Source organism: Lygodium microphyllum, chromosome 1 (genome assembly GCF_053477565.2).
Source record: "Lygodium microphyllum isolate KBCC chromosome 1, Lygodium_microphyllum_v1.1.10, whole genome shotgun sequence".
In the NCBI taxonomy this organism is placed as follows: Eukaryota; Viridiplantae; Streptophyta; class Polypodiopsida; order Schizaeales; family Lygodiaceae; genus Lygodium; species Lygodium microphyllum.
In genome coordinates, this window is record NC_141135.1 from 10,591,918 (window position 1) to 10,609,293 (window position 17,376).

General features: G+C 45.2%; 1 protein-coding gene across 3 annotated transcripts in view; it reads right to left on the reverse strand.

The window, feature by feature from the left end:
- Nucleotides 1-6,248, reverse strand: part of LOC148040837 (ARM repeat superfamily protein) — an 85,222-nt gene extending 78,974 nt beyond the window's left edge. For 2 of the 3 annotated variants that reach the window (XM_087669044.1, XM_087668966.1), the window contains exon 1: nucleotides 5,729-6,247. In XM_087669044.1, the coding sequence (XP_087525170.1) occupies nucleotides 5,729-5,994 (266 nt within the window). In that variant the 5' untranslated portion in view covers nucleotides 5,995-6,247. Of the gene's footprint in view, nucleotides 1-5,728 lie in introns of all 3 variants that reach the window. The other variant, XM_087669114.1, reaches the window with a different exon arrangement.
- Between the last annotated feature and the right edge of the window lie 11,128 nt (nucleotides 6,249-17,376).

Consider the following 17,376-nt stretch of genomic DNA (forward strand, 5'->3'; position numbering starts at 1 on the left):
CTGACGCTGTGGGCTGCGTGCAGGGACTGATCAGTCCATTTCAGTGTATTCAGCATTCATTTCAGTCAGTGCAGATTTCTCTTCCTTATTTTCTGCTTTTTCTCTCTCTCTCTCCCTCCTTGTTCGTATTTCCTCTTCCGTTGCGCACTCTCACATGGTATCATCGCCAAACTGAGAGCACTGAGGTCTTCATCGACTGGAGAGAGACCACACCTATCATCTGTTGCTGCCCCCCTTCTCTCCAACAGCCAGGCGGCCCCTCCAGGTGGTCTGAATATTTGCGTTTGCTGCATCAGCCCCTTCCAGAGGCTGCCACGTCATCAACCAGCCCTGTTTCCTTGCGTTTTCAGCTGGGCGGCCTTCTCTTCAGCTGGGCGACTTCAACACAGGCTGCGTTTTGCATCCACACTGGTCGTCTACCCTCCTGGCGGCTCATCTCCAGCTGGCGCTTCTCTTCTTGGCTGCGTTTTGGTGCCTGGCAACTTTCCCTCCGGATTTTGTGCCCTACACAGCTGCGTTTTCACCTCCTGGTGATAGGCGACCTGATTTCCTGGAGTTTGGTGGTTCTTCTGGTGGTTGGTGACCCTTCTCGTGGTCATTCTTCGGCATCAGCACAGTTTTCTTTGGTGTTTGGTATTTTGCAGATTGGAAGATGTCTTATCATCAGTTTATAGGCTTTGATGACTCAGATGATGAGCTTTTATCTCGACATTCATCTGAACGGAGGCGTGATTTCTATCACGAGGACCGTCGTCCGGAGTCTATTCCTCGTTCTCGTCCCCCTTCTATTCATGTATCTCGGCGATCCCCTTCCAGTGGGCCGAAGATGCAGCCTTTGGTACCCCTTGTACAGGTACCCGTACTTCCTCAGCTGCCCAAAGAGGACCGGTTGGATGGCTCCAACTTTTCTCTATGGTCCTGCAAGGTGGAGTGTATCTTGGACTCCTTCGATCTTTGGGAGCTTGTTTCTGTTCCTATTCCCCGGCCTATGGTGGATCCCGCAGATGGGACATCTATGGATCGTGCAGCCTTATGGGATCGACTCAATTCTAGAGCCCGATCTTTCCTCTTTCTGAGTTTGCAGGATTCTGTCCTTGTTCATGTTCACAGGTTGAAGACTGCAGCGGACGTGTGGCAGAAGCTAGCGTCTCTCTATCAGCAGAAGACGTTTGCCCACCAGATATCTCTTGAAAAGAAGTTGCGGATGCTCGCTATTGATGATAGTCCTTCCATGAAGGACCACATCAACAGATTACAGGATATGAGGGATGAGCTTGCATCCCTCGGTCGGACGATATCTTCCGAAGACATGGCTATGATTCTTTTGACTCAGCTGCCATCGCCTCGGTTTGATGTCTTCTACACCAACCTTCTTACATCGAGGACCTGTGAGAAGCTTCTATGGGAGGAGCTATCCCCGCTTGTCTTGGAGCATGACGAGCGACTCAGAGAGGTCAGTGCTAGTGGATCCGACTCCACTAGAGCCTTTGTTGCAGGTTCGGGAGGACAGCAGAAGAAGAAGACGAAGTCAAAGGCTAAGGCTAAGACGAAGGACAGTTCTTCAGGCTCTGACTCAGATTCAAAGAGACTGAAGTGCCCACACTGTGGGAAAGGGACACATCCCGAGGAGAAATGCTGGAAGAAGTACCCTCACCTTCGTCCGAGCGCGAAGGATGGATCTACATCGGAGCCTTCTTCTACCTCTACACCAGTTGTTACCCATGAGTCAGTGTTCCTTCATATCCATGCTTTGGAGGAGGATCCTTCTTCCGTGGCTGCAGTGTTTTCTGCGCAGCCTTGGTTAGTGGACAGTGGTGCTTCGAGTCATATGACTCCCCGAGGTGATTTGTTACAGGATCTCCGTTCATCAGAGGGTTCAGTCACTGTTGGTGACATTTTATCGGTGCCTATTAGTGGTGTTGGCACATTGCCTTTGTTTACCGACCGACCTTCAAGCTCCTTTTCACAGGCCCTACATGTTCCGGATTTGGGCCTTCCCCTCCTCTCAGTTTATGGTCTTACGAGACTTGGCACACGAGTGATCTTCACCGAGCATGCCGTTGTTATTGAGGATTCTTTTACAGGAGCTGTCTTATCTACAGGTTGGCAGGAGAGCGGGCTTTACAGGCTCCATTCCCCTTCTTTGATGCAGGGTCCTCCGAGGCAGTCTATTGCTGCACCCGTTCCCGCTTGTGCACCTGCTATTCCACAGGTTCCTTCCCATCCCCCACCTCCTCCGGTGGTTCCCTCGTACCTCCCATCCCTTTCAGAGGGGGACGATCTCGGTGATGCGGCTGTGGATTCCCTGGCCCCTAGTGTTTTAGAGGGGGATTCCTAGGATTGTGAGAAGCTCCTTCAGCGGCAGTCTACATCGATGGACTTCATCGACATTGGCATTCCTCTTGCCGCCCTAGGATCCGTTTCTCCCTTGGCCTTCAGCCACATCCAGGATCTGAGAGGGGGTGTCAGCAGTCATGTTTGTCATGCCTTGTCATCTCCTGCCTGTGAGCCTCAGTCTGAGTCAGACGAGGACATTAGGAGCTTTGACATGTCTGTCATGTGTTATGATGGGGGAGGCTAGTCACTCTTGATTGGCTGTCTTAGGATGTGTATTTCTTTTTGGCCTCTTTTAGTGGGCAGCCACTGGCTGCCCGGCCACTTTTTGGTCACTGTTGTGGGGCACCCATTTTAGGGCACTTTTAGGGTTTGCGCCCATTTTAGGGTTAGGGTTAGGGTTTATCTGTTGCCTATTTATTGGCAGCCCCCCTCCCCACTTGGTCAGTTGTCTTCTTGCAGATTCCGACACTCCTCCCCTGTGGTGGTGCTGCCATCATCATCAGCCTGATCTGGTGCCCTCACTGACGCTGTGGGCTGCGTGCAGGGACTGATCAGTCCATTTCAGTGTATTCAGAATTCATTTCAGTCAGTGCAGATTTCTCTTCCTTATTTTCTGCTTTCTCTCTCTCTCCCCCTCCGTGTTCGTATTTCCTCTTCCGTTGCGCACTCTCACATCAGTCACACTGTTGGTGACATTTTATCGGTGCCTATTAGTGGTGTTGGCACATTGCCTTTGTTTACCGACTGACCTTCAAGCTCCTTTTCCCAGGCCCTACATGTTCCGGATTTGGGCCTTCCCCTCCTCTCAGTTTATGGCCTTACGAGGCTTGGCACACGCGTGATCTTCACCGAGCATGCCGTTGTTATTGAGGATTCTCTTACAGGAGCTGTCTTATCTACAGGTTGGCAGGAGAGCGGGCTTTACAGGCTCCATTCCCCTTCTTTGATGCAGGGCCCTCCGAGGCAGTCTATTGCTACACCCGTTCCCGCTTGTGCACCTTCTATTCCACAGGTTCCTTCCCATCCCCCATCTTCTCCTTCGGTGGTTCCCTCGTACCCCCCATCCCTTTCAGAGGGGGACGATCTCGGTGATGCGGCTGTGGATTCCCTAGTGTTTTAGAGGGGGATTCCCAAGATCGTGAGGAGCTCCTTCAGCAGCAGTCTACATCGACGGACTTCATTGACCTTGGCATTCCTCTTGCCACCCCAGGATCCGTTTCTCCCTTGGCCTTCTGCCACATCCAGGATCTGAGAGGGGGTGTTAGCAGTCATGTCTGTCATGCCTTGTCATCTCCTGCCTGTGAGCCTCAGTCTGAGTCAGACGAGGACTTTAGGAGCCCTGACTTGTCTATCACTTGTTTTGACGGAGGAGGTAGCTCATTCTAGAGCACTCAGTTTATTGCATTTCAGTGCATTTTCTCCTCCAGTCAGGATTTTATGTGCATTTCCCAGGGCAGTTTCTGCATTCTTCAGCCTGCCTCACCTGCCGGACATTGTCCACCCTTTCCGAGATTTTTCTGAGCATTCCTGGCATTTTTACCAGCATTAAATGCTGGTCGGACATATTTATGGCCTCAAATTTCAGGTCGGCCAATTTGTGGGTTTTTTGGCTATTTATAGCCATTTCCCACTTGGCAGTCAGTTGTATTATCATCTTCCCTCCTTCTTTGGCAGGTGCACACTCCGACTCCGTCATCTTCCTCCGTCTTCGGTGCTACCATCATCATCAGCCTGATCTGGTGCCCTCACTGACTCTTCGGGCTGCGTGCAGGGACTAATCAGTCCATTTCAGTGTATTCAGCATTCATTTCAGTCAGTGCAGATTTTCTTCCTTCATTCCCTGCTTTCTCTCTCTCCTCCTCTGTGTTCGTGTTCTTCTTCCGTTGTGCACTCTCACAAATACACCCATACAAGTACACATGCATGTAAGCATAGTCCCACAAACCATCATCTCGTATCTTACTTTCAAGTAACCAATTCTGATTATAAACTGAGTTGATGTTGATCTCTATGATGATACAAAGGCTTTTTTAAAACTAATGTAAGAAAAGCATTTATCCCTTGTAACGACTGTAAAACTTGCTAAGTGCAAGCAATTACTACCTTTCATTTTGCCAAAAATTCTCAACAAAGAGAGTATCCCTATGATATATTGCTACAAAATACTCTTTGCTTCAAAGATAGTTCTAAAAACTCTTTGGATTGCACATGACCTGCCATGTTGATTTGCAAGCATCCCCAATTTGCATATTTGTCCAACTTCAAGAAACTATTTACTTCTTTTTCTTTCCCAAGAACGTCAAGTTATTTCTTGACATCCTTAATAGATCTTATCCCTCTTTCATGTTGAAACTACAAGAGTAAACTAGGGTTTGATACATCCATTTAGAGTTCATTAAGATTTAAGCTCGATTTAAGTCCCAAAGCACACTAGCATGCTAAGCCAATGATGTAACTAATGAAGAGTTTCAGCCAAAATAAGACACTATAAAGTCACCAAGAGATTCAAATAATCAAGAGGGGCATACCCACTTTAGGGAGGACAAAAAGTGATTGCAGGCTACCCTTTGGAAACACCTACAAATCTATGTTCTACATATTTCTAGGCATCCTTATCCATGGGATAAGCTATATGTGTGCATTTATTGATCTCTCTCTCATGGTTCCATTTTCTCATGGCACACTCTTAATTCAAGAGATCCAAGTTAGTATTAACACTAGCATTTTGATCATTTCAAACAAAAACGCACAATGCATGCATACGCTTGTGCACACATGAAGAGAATGGCGATGATACGGATGGAACACATTCCTTGTGTAGCCTTTGTAGTTATGAGTCTTGCAGTCAATTTGAACAAAGAGTAGCCTTATGATACGTTGCTAGAAAAATACTCTTTAATTTGAACAAAGTAGCCCAGCGATACATTGCTAGAGAAATACTTTTAAATCGAACAAAGAGTAGCTCTGGGTACATTGCTACAGAAATACTCTTTGCCTCAAATTTTCGCAAACTCTTCCAATTTAGCTATGTGTTCTAATGACCTGCCATGCTGATCTGTAAACCACGCCCAACTTCCATCTTCTTCTGGCTTTAAGTAAACTAAAAATATTATTTATTTTTCTTCCCCAAGAACACACGATGTTATTCTTGTCACCTTCAACAGATGTAATGCATGCACACACTCATGCACACACAAAAAGAAAGCTGGTGATGGGAATGGAGCACGTTACTTGCGCAGGTACAAGTCTTGCAGTTCAACTTGTCGAGCAGCAAGTGAGACCATAAGCTATAAAGCGTTTATAACACCAAGCATCCACTAAAAGTTTCACGTTTTTATGCTATCCAAACAGAGTACAACCATCAGCAGGTGCAAAGGCATTTGATCCTTACTCCATACAGATGCGTAGACCAAGAACGGGAGCGTCGTGCAGGGCCTGAAGCAGGGATTTGAAGAGGAGAGAGACGTCTTCCGCACTGGAATCCTTGGCACGGGCAGGAAGCTCCAGCAGGCGGGAGCAAAGAGGCTGGAGGAGTGCAAAAGCCTGCTTAGCTTGATCATCCGAGGACAATGACGAGGATGATGGTGGAGATGAGAACGAAGGAGCGAAAGAAGTCCGTTCTTCCATTTCTGCACCTCCCATCGCCATATCTTCCATCTCTGTACGCTGATGAAAATACGCACCAACAATTCGGAACTGGAATTCGAACTACACAAGTTATGCCGAAATACTGGAAAGGAAAGAAAGAGAAAAACATTACGTGAATAAATTGCGATTGGTGTCAAACAATTTTTTCGAAAGAGATTTCTTATTAGACTTCAATTTCCAGCTTCCGGCGCCCGGGAATTCCCAGAAGCTGCGAAATCTCCTGCAAAACCATCACATGCGTTCGAATCCTGTTTACGTGCAAACCATCACGTGAATACTCCCACCTTAATATACATGAGTTGTGGAAGGTCTAAATATCGAATCCCGCATCTAGACAACTCTAGGGTGCACTACCTTTGGGTGAAAAGACAAGAGATCCATTAATAATCATCGTTGAAAAGCAAATAATTGCATTACAAAAGCAACTTAAAATGCTTGACTTATGGTGACATAAAGTTTTTTAACAAGGGCACACTAGTGCATGCAAGCATTGTCCTTTTGGGGTCACGCAGTTGTGTTGTTTGGGGAGGTTGAACTTGATGGCAAACTTAGTAGTTGGATTATCAAGCATCACATTCTACTGAGCTCTTCTAATTTTGTTGTTGCAATGTGGAGGCAATGGGTCACAACATTCACCCCATGGGAATGGACTCCATGTCAACAAACTATGACCTACAAGCAATGAGCTAGAAGCCCAGTAAAGGTCTTTGTGTTGTAAATTCAAATAAGTTCACATTCACCCCATGGGAATGGACTCCATGTCAACAAACTATGACCTACAAGCAATGAGCTAGAAGCCCAGTAAAGGTCTTTGTGTTGTAAATTCAAATAAGTTCACTTGTACTTACTACAAGTCGATAAAAGTTATAGGCAACCTTTATTGTCTATGAGCATCTACCATCCCTCGTATCAAATTATTAACTCAACATTCCTTTGCGTGCACTCATAAACTCCACGAGAAATGTAATAACTAGATAGACCTAGTTGGTGTTGTACTAAACTCTTAAACACTTAACACAAAAATGCCAAATAGATTGGTTTCATCTACTTGGTTGGCAAGCAACATCCTTATTCTATTTATTTGAACATGTGCTAATAAGGTGTCCAAAATACAAAACTAATCTAACAAAAAGCTCAACAACTACAATGAGTTCCCTCCTTAGTTTTCTTGCCACTTGGGAAGGGTAATAAGCACTTTCATCGTGGCTCAATTTTAAAGAGCCATGCACTAAATGATGCCAATGTTGTAAAGATTTGGTCAACTACTGCCACCACTTTTGCTATGTGATCAAATCAATATGTAAAGTACTTTGAGGACTTTTTAGAGAGTCTTAATTGGGACCGCGGATCCAAAAATAACTCATGGACTTAGCCATGGTAAGAGATAGTGAATATGGTTTTACATATCTAAGACCGAAGAACATAAAATGGTTCTTGCAATGACAACTTTGGGTCTACAGGAGTTGCCCATAAAAAAGTGATACTAAATCCTTCTACAATATCCAAGTTGCTTGTATGTATGTTAGTATTCATACATTGGTCTTAGTCTATAATTATTTTATCTCAATGCATTGTGTGTTTATCTTGAATTTAATGTTCTCATGGGTATGACAACCTAGGGTAGTGCATTTGTTCTCCTTTCTTTTTAGCTTTACATCTTTTTGGTACCCTTGTCTAAGAACTTTCTTGTAAGACTCAAAAGAGAAAAAGTATGGCCACAAAGTTCAAGCTATTGTATGGAAACATAGACGAGGATGTAATCTGGTTTGTTGAAGACTTTGAGACTACATGTGTGGTGATTTGAAGAAATACAAGTACCTAAAGATTTTTTGTAACAAGGTGCAAGGAGTAGCTATAAAATGGTTGGTAGAGTAAATGGCACAAAAAGTTGCAAACTAGCAAAAAAACAAATGGGGTTACAAAGATATGAAGGTCACATTGATCAAAAAGTTTACAAAGATAACTGATGCCAATTTGGTCTGGAGGGAGCTACTCGTCAACATGCAAAAATAGAATTTAGCCAGTAAACTGATGCCAATTTGGTCTGGAGGGAGCTACTCTTCGACATGCAAAAATAGAATTTAGCCATGCAACAATTTAACCAAGGGTTTGAAGCCCTATGGAATCTATGGATCAAAGCACTAAGAGAGGAGAGGCCTCTTGCCATGTTTAAGAAGAGTTGCTGTCACTTTATCCCATGAGACCTCAAAAAATCGGTGAATTCATTAGAGATGTATTCTCTACCTTCGTCTAACCTTGAGCACTTAACTTTCAAGTATGGTTATATTTCAACAACAATCTTAAAAGTTTTGAAGTGCTCATACACTTCACTCTTGTCCTTCGTGATACATAGTTACAGTTTCCTAGAGTAAGCATCAATGAATGTAACAAAATACGTACTGCCACCAAGAGATATTTTTTGTGTAAGCCCCTAAATATATATATGTAGCACAATATCAAGTATATTCTTGCTTACATCTTTGTCATGCAAAAATGATTGCTTTGCATGCTTCACAAACTTTAATTCTACAACTGTGAATGTAGACAAATGTGTAACCAACCCTTTCAATTGCATTAATTTCAACCTTTGCAAATTTGCATATCCAATGCATTTGTGTCATATTTCAATGTCTACAAAACCACACCTTTACCTTTAGCATATATAGTAGCATTTATAACAATAATTCCAACATCCAAAGTAAACATGTAATTAACTTTACGTCCTTTTACAACCAACTTGCACTTATTGATGAAGTCTTCAACAAAACAACCCTTCACATTAAGTCTAACTTGCATCCCTTGCTCTACCATTTGACCAATAGATACTAACTTTTTAATTATGGATGGCACATGTAAAGCATCTAACAAATACTTTTCATAACCATCATGTAAAGACAAAATAACTTTTCCAATGTGTGAAATCAAATGACACAAATTATCACCTGTATCTACATAACTTGGACTTTGTAAATCTTATATCTCAACAAACCATTCAGCATGGCTAGTCATATGATTAGAAACATATGAACCAACATACCATACATTACCTTATATTGCATTTCCTATAACAACATTCAGCATATGCTATATGACAAGCAAACACTCATTTTTATCATCATTCTGTCTTGAAGACAATACATAATTTCCTTGCTGCAATTTGCCATTGCGAATTTCATCCTTCTTATCAAAACAATGGATTGCAATATAACTTGTTTTTTCACAATAATGGCAAGCAATACCAAAATTACTAGAATGTTTGTTCTGTCATTCACCTCATCCTCTAGAGCTCTTCTTACCTCTAACATTACCACAACCTTCCAAAATTTGCATGTCACCAAACCATTGGTTTAACCAATTTTGCTAGTTACTACCAACACAACCTATGCCACAACCTCTCGAAGAGAATCTACCATGTCCCCTTCCTAAACTTGAGTAAAAGGCTTGGACTTGTTCACTGCTTCTTTCAAATAACTCACCCTACGTGGTAATCTCTTTAGTCATCATAAGAAAGACTAACTTACCAAAATCTAGAAATGACTTTCGTACATATATAGAAGTAACAAAAGATTTCTAAGCCTTCTCATTATTAAGGCCATCCAAAGTAGAAAAAACCAAATCATTATCATCAAGCATTGAATCGATAGTAGTTGATAAGGCATTTATAATGGTCCTCACCTTTAAAATGTATTCATTTACAAACATTTTCCCTTTCTTCAAAGTATTCAACTCTTGCTTGAGTTGAATTTTCCATACGTTTGTATTTACTGATAACATATTCTCTAAGGTTGTCCAAGTTGCATGTGAATTTTTTACATTTTTGATATGCCCTAGCATAGGGTTCTCAATGATTGCAAACAACCAATACATTACATTTTTGTTGTTTCTATTCCATTCTTTTGTTTGTATTCCATAAGGATGACCACCCAAAAGGGATTTAGGGTTTTGTATATAAAGTTGAAAAGTGAATGAGAAGCTCATTCTTTTGGTGTGTGGCAAAATGAGTCTTCTTCTTCCTCTCTTCTTCTCTCCTTCTTGCTTGTGTGTGCTCTTGAGAGAGGGAGTGTGAGAGTGTGAGGGAGTGAGTGTGTGGAAGTGAGAGATCAAGAGGGTGAAGCTCTTCACCATCTTCTATTCTCTTCTTCTCTTCTCTTCTCTTCTCTTCTCTTGCGCACACGGCTATGGAGGATGGAGCTTGGAGATGGAGGAGGATTGAGGATGCTTGAGCTAGCATCAAGAATCGTGGAGCTACCGGAGTGCAAGAGAGAGGAGGGTACTCGATTAAGCATTAAGGTAAGCTCACTACACTCGTAGGATCGACGGCGCGTCGGCTAGGTGAGAGATAGTCATTACAGCTCGCTTGGAACGCTTGAAACAATAAGCGGTCCGTGGGTCTTGGCAGTTGAGCAAAAGCTCTCACATTTTGGTTCCGTTTTGCCGGGACCAACGGATTCAAGCTTGATCACTTGCGCTCCTCATATCAAGCACCAAAGTAGAGGATTCATCCCCGAAACGGAGCTTGAGATAGGTAGGAAGTTTGGGTGTTTTTGATCTTCAAATAGTAAGTATTTTGGGATATTTTGGTTGTTTGATGATGGGAAAGCATGGAGAATCTATTTTAGTTTTTTGCCTTCGATTTTTATTGCATTTAGCGTAGGTTAGAATTAGGAAATCGAACCAGAGAAGGGTAGGGTTTACTGTTTCAAAACAGGGCAAAAATTATGCAAAAATGGGTAAAATGCTCGCTAGTAATGCCTAAGATCGGCAAGTGAGTGATTGGGGGCATCAACGCCACACTTGGGAGGGGGTATAAGAGCCAAGAGGCCAAGGGAAAGCTCATTTGTGCCATTTCAGTGTGCGTGCGTGAGTGCGTGTGTGTGTGTGTGTGTGTGAGAGAGAGAGAGAGAGAGAGAGAGAGATAGAGCTCCAGCCCGCATCGATTCGATCGCATCACCGATGCACTTACCGGCCCGTTCAAGTATATGAATCTCTACCTCTACTCCAGTAGATAGGATCTGGAAGTGCATGGCCATGGTGCTGGCCTACATCTGGTGAATCGATCAAAATCGTGTTCGCGCGGGTTATGCGCGCCGCATTTGGCCCATCCGAGTGGCTTGGGCCGAGTCCTAGAATCGGCCCTCGGCCCTTGCCAGCCGGCCACTTGGTCGGCCCTCGGACCCCGGCCCTTGGACCGGCCCTACAAAACTGTCCGAGTGAGCCCATTCGGCCCATCGGAGTCAAAACTTTTGCCATGTGGCACATTTGATCCCGGCCCGTCGATTCCGGCCCGTCCGAACGACCCATCTGAGCCTCCAATTCGGTCCTCGGCCACTCTCCATATTCGGCCCTTGGCCCAAGTGCCATTCGGCCTGTCCGAGTCACCTTGTCCGAATTTGCTACTCGGCCCGTCTGAGTCAAAACCATCCGAGTCTAACCCTGAAATTCGGCCCTCAGCCCTGTGCCTCGGCCTGTTCGAGTGACCTACTTGGACCCTACAATTCGGACCAGTTGGTCCGAGTGAAACTTTTTATCAAAATTTTCAGAAATTTGACCCGACCCGGCAAATACGCAGCAGCGCAAACTGTTGAAACCCTTCGGGCGCTTAGAACTTGATTCTAGCGCACGTAATAGGAGAAATCATAGTGCGCAGCTGCTTGGCAGCTAGAAGTGGGCAGTTGCGAGACCCAAGGTCTTAGACGCAAATCGCTGAGCTGCAAAACCTAATTGATCGAAAATGAACAAAGCGACACATGAGAAAATCCTAAACCCTGACAAAATGGCCAGAAAGTGGATCTACAACCCTATTAGGCCCGAAACAAGCGAGAGTGTGTAAGACGCTAAGGAATTGCTTGCTGCACTCACATTGAATTTTCGCACTTGGAGTACACTTAAGAAAGCTGAAAGCCTGATTGGGCACAAGTGCACGAGAAACGACACATGCACTGAGTGATCATAAATTGAGGTCTGTATTCAATAACCAAAGGAGCTCACTTAGATAAACCACTCAAGGAACCCACCAATAGGGGAGGACCCAAGATATAGACAAACCATCAAAGATCAGAGTAGGACCAAGCAAGGGGCGCCAACGACGTGGATTTAACAAGTCTACTGAACCTAAGCGACAGCTTAGTGGAGCAAGACAACGCGACAATGGCAGAGGAAGGCTCAGACCACGGGTCTAATGAGGAACTCGATTTGAACGTCTTCCCAGATGCTATTCAGCAGTTGGTGAGCAGTTACGACACGCATGCCCGGTACGAGCACTGCGGCAGGACATCAGACGCAATCATCACAGACCTAGAAGAGGAGAGAAGGCTAGCCCGCAAAGCATTGCAGAGCATAGCCGAGTACAATAGGAAGCAGCAAGCTAGAGCCAAAGGCAAAGCATGGAGCTGCATGAGGTGCAGCGAGTGCTGAACTTAGCTGGCCGAAACCAAACGAACCAGGAGAGAGCACTAGAGGGAGACTTGACATTGAGCGAGCTTCTCATGAAGGGGGGCTGCTCGATAATGCAACAATAGCTAGCAGAGTGCCACCGCACTAGCGACGTCGCTACTCGCAGGACTAGGGGCGAACCAAGGCTCAAAGAGCCAGTCCAAAATACCGATCGTTGCCAAGCAACTCGACAAGTACCAACCCTATGACGACCCATACAGCTTTGTTGAGCAGTTTGAGCAAGTTTGCGAATCCAACGGCCTCAACGACCTAACTCAACGCTCGCAAGCGTTCGGGCTTTGCCTAGGTGGCAAGGGTAGGACATGGTACACGAGCCTAGATGCTGTAGAGCGAGCCAACTTCAATTACCTCAAGGATCTCTTCGTCAAGAGATTCGCCGAGCCCAGATACTCCGATAACCTACTAGTACGCTTGTGAATATCAAGCAAAAAGAGAAGGAGGACATCCACGACTACATAACCCATGTGAGGAGTCTCTTCAAGAGAATCCCTCTGGGCGAGTGACCTGAAAGAGCAGTTTTGATTGTATTCATCAGCGGAATTCGAGACGAGGAGTTATATAAGGCTTTGGCAGGCAATTCAAGCTTGCAGTGAGATGCGGTAGCTAGAGTGTTTGAGGAAGCCATCAGAGTCGATGATCAGCTGAAAGAGCGGAGCTCCAGGAGCTCGAATCTAGAGGAGACCAACTCGTGAAGCTCAGAGAGAACATCAGCCTCTAGTAAGCGATCAATCACATCACCCCAAGATAAGGGGAAGGCCACCGAGACAGACCAAGGCTTGGCTGATGTTAAGATGGAGTTAGCCAAGTTGCAAGACATGTTGAGACGACCAACGCGCCTGCACATCCAATGCGTGTACTGTGGCGAAAACCACTTACCGGCCGAGTGTCAAGACCCTAGGTCAGGACCTTGTGCTAACTGTGGTAGGTTTGGCCATGACGTCGCACAATGCAGATTATCCAGAAGACTTCCGTATTCGCAACCCTACGGCCAGCCTTACCTAGCGAACAGGCCGCAGCCATTCTTCGGAAGGGGAGCCCCATTGGCTCGTCCCACGCCTAACGATATGAAACCAGCTGTCCCTAGAATGGACATAAACCCTACCGGCATTCCTAGACCGCCTGGTCCTTGCGTGAACCACCCACCGAGCGACGCTCCAGTCCACTACGTGGAGGAGTCGAATGATGAAGAGACCTACATATACCCTTACGTCTCGCACGACGACGAGGGCAACGCGGTCCTCATCGACCCGTGTTGGTGATGGCGTTAGGACGAGGACGAGGTAGAGGCCTAGGAGGGCAACCACAAGATCCAGTCACTTGTTGGACTTGTGGTCACCGCGGTCATGTCTCATCACGCTGCCCTGAAAAAGAGCAGCAAAACAGAGACAAGGTTGATCAAAGGTGCGCAGAGTGCAGAATCACCCATCTCTTCGTAGACTGCCCAAAGCGAAAGCCATCTTCTAGCTCAGCCAGCGTACCATCGATGGGGAGGCCACATCTATCCCGTTGCGAGTCATGACTCGAGCCCAAACAAAACAGGTCGGCATCTCTCTGCCAGGACCTAGTAATCTTGACGCAACCTCGATAGGGAAGAAAAGCTGCACGTGGAAAAAGAAGAGATCGAAAGCTAAGGTCGCACTAAAAACCGAGAGTGCTACGACATTGCCTGCTGGAAAGAAGGTTTCAGACGCAGAGGCAGAGACTTCAGCCCCTAAGACAGTCGAAAAGGGAAGTGCTAAGGTAGGGGAATACCCGCATCCAAAGCGATAGTTAGAGGCCATAGAAAAGGTGAAGGAATGGGCGAAGGAGGCTCAAGAGCATCTCAAGGACACTGAGCCCATCATAGAGGACGAGATCGATGATCTCTCCAGTGTAAGCACTGCGATATCACCGCCTCAACCTCAGTCGGCAGAAGCAACCGCGCCACAAGTAGTGCCACTAAGACCAAGCCTTGATGCTACAAAGCCGCAAATCAGTCACGGCCATTGGCCAGGACAATCCAGGTTAAGGGAGAGGCGAGTATCCAACAATCTCCTGACCACGCTAGTGACTACCCTTGTAACACTTAGCTTGGGAGATCTGCTTAGGCGGCATCTTGCCCTATGGCAAAATCTTAAGCATTGGGTCGAAGGATCACGAGAGCAGGTCACGACAGACCCTTAAGACCATGATGCAGAAACACAAATACCGAGTTTGACGCTGCACTCTGTGTCTAAATCGTTACACGTCAATGCCTTCTAGAAAGGTTCCGAGATGCATGCGGTCTTGCCAGTTTTAGCCCTAGGTGACACAACAAGAAAGGGAATCGTAGACACGAGAGCTGGGGTTAGTGTGCTTAGCCACGCAGTGCTCCAGACTTGGGGAAACCCGCCTATCGAAACTGCTAGGTTTAATGTCACGTTAGCAAACGGTATGAGAGTGAAGCCATTCGGGGTACTTAAGAATTGGCCAATGAAGATCGCAGGTGTCTAGTTCTCTGTTGACTTTATAGTCATGAAGGGAGTGGACTACAATATCCTATTAGGCCGACCCTGGATGTGCAATGCTAGAGTCATCGAAGATTGGGGTAACGGCTTGATCTTCCTTGGCAATAGAATGGATGCCGTAAGAATAGAGATGGACACTTGGAAGACCTCACCAGTCGACCTAGACGCCATCTCTGCTATGCTCAAGGGGAATACTCAGGTCAAGAAGTCCTATGGGCCCTTGACCAAGTATATCCCATGCCCAAAGGATGAGCGAGATTGGATGCACATTCTTGCTACAATGGACCTACCATTCTCAGATCATGAGGCATATGGGCAAGCCATCAAAACGATCGGCAAGTCTAACGAAACACTCTATACACCAGTCTCCATGATGGCAGGAAGCCTTCGTGGAAAGCCTAAGCCTGTCACCTTCCAAGTACTATCCAACAAAAGGAACTCCAGGGGATACTGGAATACCTAACGGACAAGCTAGTTGGTAATCCAGCTGCAAACTTCAAACCACTCCAGGATCTCTTAGAGGAATCCAAGTAGCAATGGACCAGGGTGCATGATTTAAACCTCATGTATAACCAGGCCCTAGTTCCTGACCAATGACATGAGACATACCAAACCCTAGGAGACGACGAGCAGTCGGATGACAAAGATTCTAGAGACGAATACGAAGACTGCCAATCCTTCAGTGATGAGAGCGAGGGTGAAGTAGATACCGTAGAATACGACACTGAAGAACAAGAAATTGAGCAGATACGAGCAGACGCCAAGCCGCAGAAAAGGCAGACCTTTAGACTAGAGCGAGGAGTCATGCTCATGGAATGTAATCGCGCTTGGTTGGAACGCATAGGAGCCATAGACCTTGAGCAAGCAGGCCTAGCCTAGCCAGGAACGACATCAATACTTAGGACTGAATCACCATCTGAACTGCGGCCACCAGGGGAGACCACCTCTTCTAGCGAAGACAGAGGGTTTGACTCTAAATCGGAAGTTAGTTCGGATAGTGACCCAGAGATCCCTAGGCCGCCCATGACCAGACGTACCAAGGGGGACCTACCCGTCCACCTGCGGCACAGACGGTGAAGGCAGGAAAAGGCAAAGCAACCCATGTTAAATGATGCGGATCTAGGACATAACACAAGCTATGGTGGATCAAAGATGAAGACCAAGTTCATAATGACATGGACAAGTAGAGATAAACTATTACACAAGTGAATTAGGTTCCAAGATAGATTAGCTTAGACTCATAAACACAATCTTGTGTAGAATTGACAATGACAGACACTTAACTGAAAGTACAAAGCATCATGATATTGTATTCATTTCATAGTCAAGTACAATGCTTTATAGGCTTTGAGTTGTTCCACTCTCATCACTGTGCATATGGGATTCAGGACAGCTCCTCTTGGAGCATACATCATTTGTCTATTTCTCAACACCCCCCTCAAATGATGAGTCCCTACACTTGCTGGCTTTTGCCCCCCCTTCATGATGACATGGCCGGGAAGACTAGCTCATAGGCAGCCTAGTCAAGTTTAAAGCTTGAGACTTTACATCTTGGCAAGGGTTATATAAATCAAATTCACTAAGAAAGATCCACTATGGGAAAAAACATATGAAGGATACAATGAAAGTTCTTCAAAACAATTTGTCAGAGTTGTTGATGGTAGTGGAAGCATATTCTTCTTCTTCTCTTTCTTCCATGTATTGGTTCTGGTGATGATCACTTTGCAATTGTTGGGCTCTCTTCTTGTGGAAACATTCACTGGCTACATGACCAGTCTTACCACAATAGTGACATGTAATCCGATCCTTGTTATTGTTGTTGATGAATCCTCGACCTCTTCCTTTAGGTCCAACAGCTCCTTTGGTGTACAAAAGATTTTCCCTAGATGATGAGACATTGTCTTTTGCATTCTTGGTTTTTACTTTACCTTCTTCATCGAGTAGTGAGTGCTCAATATCTTTAAGTGTGAGGCCTGGAACATTACTCAAAGTGGACACAAGATTTTCATATGGATCCTTGTTTACACTTGCAAGCAGTACGGCTACTGCTTCATCTTCCTCAATATTCTTTTTAAGAGATGCAAGCTGAGTTTTTAAACTCTTAAACTTATTAATGTGTATGGTCATAGAAGCACTGTCTTTGATATCCAGTTTATAAAACTGCATGAGAAGTTTTACCTTTGAATTCTTTGCTTGAGTACCAAACATTTTATCAAGTTCCTCCCAGGCGGTTCTAGCATTTCTAATGCCAGATATATGATGTAACACATCATCACTTAATCCCCAGGCAATGATGCCTAGTGCCTTATTATTCATCTTCTTCCATTCTTTGGATTTGAACTGGTCTTCTTCAACAAACCCGTCTTCATCATCTTCCTTCTTGTTATCTGCATCATCTTCAAACAGGTCCCACAAGTCTTTCCGCATTAGGTGATACATGGTCTTTTCCTTC